The sequence below is a fragment of the Capsicum annuum genome, chromosome 12, assembly GCF_002878395.1.
Source record: "Capsicum annuum cultivar UCD-10X-F1 chromosome 12, UCD10Xv1.1, whole genome shotgun sequence".
NCBI lineage: Eukaryota > Viridiplantae > Streptophyta > Magnoliopsida > Solanales > Solanaceae > Capsicum > Capsicum annuum.
In genome coordinates this window covers 127,380,368-127,386,367 of record NC_061122.1, presented here as the reverse complement: position 1 = coordinate 127,386,367, position 6,000 = coordinate 127,380,368, and the positions used below count along the sequence as shown (strand labels likewise).

At 36.1% G+C, this 6,000-nt stretch overlaps 1 protein-coding gene across 3 annotated transcripts in view; it reads right to left on the bottom strand.

The window, feature by feature from the left end:
• Window positions 1-395: 395 nt before the first annotated feature.
• The window catches only part of LOC107856698 (aspartic proteinase 36), a 28,655-nt gene continuing 23,050 nt past the window's right edge, over window positions 396-6,000 (bottom strand). For 2 of the 3 annotated variants that reach the window (XM_016701676.2, XM_016701678.2), the window contains 4 exons: window positions 3,386-3,476; window positions 2,768-2,843; window positions 2,381-2,452; window positions 396-1,063 (listed from right to left, as the gene is read on the bottom strand). In XM_016701676.2, coding sequence (XP_016557162.1) covers window positions 912-1,063; window positions 2,381-2,452; window positions 2,768-2,843; window positions 3,386-3,476 — 391 coding nt within the window. In that variant the 3' untranslated portion in view covers window positions 396-911. The remainder of the gene's footprint in view (window positions 1,064-2,380; window positions 2,453-2,767; window positions 2,844-3,385; window positions 3,477-6,000) is intronic. The other variant, XM_047400390.1, reaches the window with a different exon arrangement.

Below are 6,000 nucleotides of genomic sequence, written 5' to 3'. Positions count from 1 at the left end.
ATATTTTAGAAATATTGAGAAATTATGAAACAAACTTCAAACAATATATATAATGTTACAAAAATAATCAAACAAAAAAGGCAGCTGCAAAAAACAGAAAAATGAAAAATATAAATTTTAATGTAAGCTCGGGCCAAATTACAGTAGTATGCTATAAATGGAGTCAACTCTCAACTCTGAAGGAGGCAACAATTATTACTCCCTTTGATTTGTGTTTTTACAATTCTTTTTAGTCTGATTAAGAAATAGGTATTCACATTCTTACAGGACTATGTATAAAGAACACATGTACCCGTAAGAAAGCAGGCTATGTTTAAGAACACATGCAACCTTTTACATTCCTAAACTCCCTGTCAAACTAAGACACAAAATGAAACAGAGGGATATATAACACATACAAACAAATCCGGTGTATCATTCATAAATTAGGAAATGCAGCCTGAGCTGAAACAAACAGTTCTTATCACTCATAAATTAAAAATACAACATGGCATTCTCACCAAAACAAAGGGGGAATTAATCTACATTAATACTGAAATAAACTCATGAATAACATCAAGAAAGAAAAAATAACTATTCTACCAAGCATTTGCTTGCATCCCTTCACTATCAGCATCTTCTATCTCATGGCCGAAGAGAACAGGCAGGGAAATAAAATGAAACAGAATAAGAAAAGAAATACTTAGACCAACAGCATCTATGAGGACGGACGGTCCGTATGTGTGCTAGAACAGGAGAGAAACTGCAGAACTTCAGTTTCACCAAACCAGTGTTGTTTGTATCCGTGTAAATGTCAAGAATCATGTTGAAGGAATAAGAAGAAGAGGGCTTGTAATTCCAAAGAATCATCAAATCGCGGAATGTTATGGTACAACAAGGACTCCCTGTACAGTTTATTTTTTTCTGGTATCTCACTTCAACAAATTGCATAGGATGGAGATTACTAATACGAAGAACGTAAAAAACATTCTTGAATTCAACGTAGAAGCTGATGAAATATTGTGAGAACCCACAGTATACACTTTTCCAGAAGTTCCATCTCTGACTTTGATGCTCGAAGAGCCTGAAATTTTAAGGAAAAAAAACACTTTCAAGAAAAAGTTTTAATTCTCTTCAAAAATGTAAATCACACCTTTGAACCACTTCTATCGCACTAAATGTCCATATCAGACAAAATAAACCACCTTAAACAAGATTGAGGGCTGCATATGTTAAATATGTTACTGATTTTAATCTCTTCCCATCATTATTGTAATTGATGTTCTACTTTTTCCTACTTACTATATTTTCAAAATGCGCCTTGTAGAGTTCACCAAATTGAAAAGACAGAAATCATGTCTCCCCTTACTCCTACTCTACCGTCCCTTTAACCCTCATCACCCAAACAACACTTCCGCTCCGGCATGCCCCTTCCTCCTCTCCAAGCCTGATCTCTGTTTGAAGAATTATGCTCATCTGTTCCTCTCCTCTCTCTAAATTTTACTTCATAACGAGTAACGACTCAAGAAAATTCAATAAAGATTATCTATAATTTAAAAAAAAAAATGCACTCTGTTAAAATCAAAATGTCTTGGCTATTGGATAAACATATTAACTAAGAGTGAAGGTTTATGTGCAGGATCAAACATTTTAAAAGGAAAAGGTGCATGGTCCAACAAAAGATAGACCAAAGTTGAAATAGCATATGAATAAGCAGAAAACAATTATTTTGTTCAAATCAGAATGGCATTCGATTCATCAATCACCACATTTGTTTTAAATCAAAATGTTATCTTTGGAAATACCACAGCCTCTAGGGAAACGATTATCAATGTCATGTTCTTAAGGGAAATGATGTGGTCAGTTCCATAAAATTACGTAAAAGAGTTCCGCCTAATAACATAATTAAGTTCCCTCTTTTTTGGCTTTCTAACTACTGATATTCACAGTACACAAGTGTAAGCCAAGGTAACATGAGTCTAAAAGATCACGACATAAAAAGGCTAAGAGGAGTTTTTTGGAAGTGTTGCTAAGAATTTATACTTCAAGTTTTTCCTTTGACAAAACGGCATTTAATAGTTGAATTGATCCATATCTTCAATTTTCTCCAAGACAACGGCTGACTATCTTAGGTTCAATTATTTCTGGAGGCTCACTTCATTTGATTCCATCAACTTAATGTGTCACTCAAAAAGTTCCCCTAACAAGGCTTCATAAAGAACCCAGAGCTAATTCAAAGGTCAAAAACATAAAAGTCATCACATGCATAGACGTGATTATCCCAAGTCTGAAGAAGAGAACAATTGGTACTATTTCAATATGGAGAACAAGTTCTACTCAACTGACTGCAGAAATAGATTAACTATTAAATCCTTACATTAAATGGTAAGGCTATACTCACAGTTATAGTCAGTCCAGCCAATACTCTGGTTTTCAAGATCATAAAGAACGAGCTTATTGGATAAAACAAGATCTGCATCAAAATATCAACAAACTAATCAATCACCTCTATCTCAATCATGAAGTAGCAGAGTCAGCTGTCTGAAGCTTCTGCGTCCATTTATGCCATCTGTAGTTTCTTAGGATGGCAGCTAGCTTAAGATCAAATGCCACAAAACTGTCTTGGTACTCACACTTCCGAATATAACATTGAATGAAAAATTGACACTAGTTGACCTAAATTAGTTATAATTCTGAAATGCAGTTCACCATCAAACTGATTAATTCTTCTTTTATTTGGAGAGTAAGCTGATTTACTTTTATACGTGGTTACTGGTCAAAAAATTACCTCCTAACAAAGTTATTTCCTTTCCATCCTTTGTCTGCATTCCGCTGTCCTGCCAACCAATACACCACTCGTTGTCCTGCAGAATTGAACCCAGTGAAGATATTCAAAACAAAGGGGTTTGTAAGTCATATAAACCAAACTACAAAGAAAGTGCATCCAGTTGCTTTCCCCTCCCCTCTGCCATGCATATCAAATCGACCCATCTTTTAGTACCCTGTTGTTTGCATTGGACTGGACTACGCATAATTTATGACAACTGAACGAATATGATGGTAAAAAATCATTGAAGTTGGACAAATTCACGCCAGCATTTCCAATGCCAACAACATTGTACAAAAATCACCAAGGCAAATGAGAGAAAATAGAAATGACAGAGAAACAGTTCATCAACAAACCTAAGATAAGAAAACATCGAAGATCGATCACTTATTGCAGAAATTCGTGAAGACAACAACAGGCTATGGCAGATAATGACTTGAGAAACCAAGTAATTGCCATGGCAGTCAAACAATACAATACATGGTAACAGGGGAAAGAAAGGGGTTTGGGTAAACTAGAAATCTAATCTGACTAAATAAAGAATGAGTTGGAGAAATTCAGCAAAGTCAGATTACTTACGCTAACTTGGAAAAGATAATCGTGCGGATAAACTTTCAAAGACAGAGAATCAGCAAACTGAAAGGTTACGACTGGGAAACCATCATCAATCCTGCACCACCAGAGGAAGCAAGTAGTTGAAAGAGATGAAAATTAAAAGTTATTAATAGCAACTATCTGAATTACACCGATTAATATCTGGAAAACTGGATAAAAATAAGAATGGGTTTACAAAGCATTATCATTATTAATTAATGATCTAATCACCACTGAATTAATTACATTAATAAATCCACGCATCCATAATAAAAATGGAGTCTGGAATATGAGGAAGCTAATAGAGAAGTGGCTACAAGAAGCCAGAAATCTAAAAGAAGGCCTATCATTATTAATTAATGACCTAATCACCACTGAATTAAAGACATTATTACATCCACGCGTCCATAATAAAAATGGAGTCTGGAGTACGAGGAAGCTAACGAAGTGGCTAATCACAAGAAGCCAGAAAATCTAAAATAAGGCCAAAATGAGATACATGGCATCTATTAAAAGAACCTGCAGAATACCCTTATCAAACAAATAAAAAACCTGCAGAATAATGATTCTACTGTCATTATTCTCACTTTACGCAGCATTAAGATTCAAAGTTACAGAATTGGGAGAATGATGAGACATGCTTAATGAATCAATCATATCTGTAAAGTACATTTGTATATGCATCTTGCAGTATAGAGCCATTAGATACCAGTTCCTTAAAGAAGTTAATAAGCACCTCCAAACCCACTCAACTCATGTTTGCAATTCTGAATTATAACAGACAGTGTATTGAGCCGGCCCTACTAGGTCTAGAGGAGTTATGGTTTAGTTCAAGATGAGAATGGATGAAATTTTTCCTATATAAGCACTGTGATTTATTTATTTTTTTGAGTTAAGGTTTTTCTTTTGATGAAAAAAAAAACATTTTATTAATCTCCACGTACCAAAGTTAAATTCTCATCCTCCAAAACAAGCAACTAGAGTCTTAAAAGAAAGTTGTGAAGAAATTCCTCTCTCTAGGAGTAACCACCAAACAAATTTCTCGTTAGGAGTAACCGCCATAACTACTGCCGGAATGGCCTTTGCACCACCAGCAACCCTACGCTGGCCACCGGAATTGCCACACCACACCACTACTGGTGGTGTGCACCTACCCCCTTTGGAATCAGGCAAGGTTTTGCCCTCTCTCTCTGTACAATCGTCACACATACCTAGGGTGATTTCAATGGAACAGCGGAGATGGGTTCACAACTTTATTTCTCAAGTAAATTCCAGACGAATTCCTATAATTCAAAGCCATAGAGATGATTCTATACTTCCAATTGACTTCTCAAATGGGCAACGATCAAGCAACTGCGATGCACCACAATTTGCAGGAGAATCATTTCACGGGTGTTGAAGGTGTTTGCATGGACAACGGACAATGCTCCGGTGATACTGTTAATGCTGGAGTTTTGGGGCAAATTCAGTCCCAATTGATTCTGCTGGTTATTCCTAAGGATCCTCTCGTGAAAGCCCCAATTTCTTCGCAAACTATTGAAACGAACACGAATTCTCGAGTTTCTAGCCCTAATCCACCAAATCAAATGAGGGATCATTCTGATGGACGAATTGCCAAATTCTCAATGCACTCAGCAACATCATGATCAGGGGAAGCTTGAAGGGTCAAAAACCCACAATCAAATTATTAGCATAGCCAATTGAATCTGGAAACTAGGGTTCTTGAGGGACATGACACTTTTCACGATTCCAGGCAAGCCAATATTGCTAATCCAAAAGCTCCTGCCGGTGATTCTAACTCTTCCCTGCATACAGTTGATAAGCACAAGACTAATGCTGGTAGAACTGTGCAACATAAGGCTCAAAAACAGACTTTGCCTCTTGACCATAATGCCAATCCTAAACAGCCTAAACCTAACAAATCCAATGAATTCCCTCCACTTCCCCAAAAGCCTTATACACCAAATGAAAATGCATTGAAGGTAACAACTTTGGTATGACTAGAGTTGATGCTGCTGCTGAAAATAAGGAATCAGTTGTTAACACTGACGTTATCCCCAAGTATCCTAACCACACCAAGTTCAAAAATACCACTCTTCCAGATCCTCCATTACCTACTGTTCCTCATACCATGGTGACTAGACTTGGGGCTGAAGAGGCTATTGTTGAAGATATATCTCACAAAATAAAGTAGAAGTAGATAACTATTACTACCTCCATTCCATTTTGTGTCGCCATTTGACCCGGCACGGAGTTTAAGAAATAAGTGATAACTTTGTAAAGTTTACAAAATTGTCCTTCTTAAAGTTATTTTAATGTTTACTTTAGTTGTCTTTTCTTAATAAGTGGGACCCACTAAAGATAAAATGGGAATGATGTTATTAAATAGTTACCAAATAAGGAAAGGTGACATTACTAAAGATAAAATGGGAATAAAGTTATTAACTAGTTACCAAATAAAGAAAGGTGACATTCTTTTTTGGACAGACCAAAAAGGAAATGGCGACACATAAAATGGGACGGAGGGAGTAGTAGTTTTAAATTATTAGAGTTCTATGTGGCTTAGACTTAGGAATTAGTTATCCCTTTGTTATTTGAAT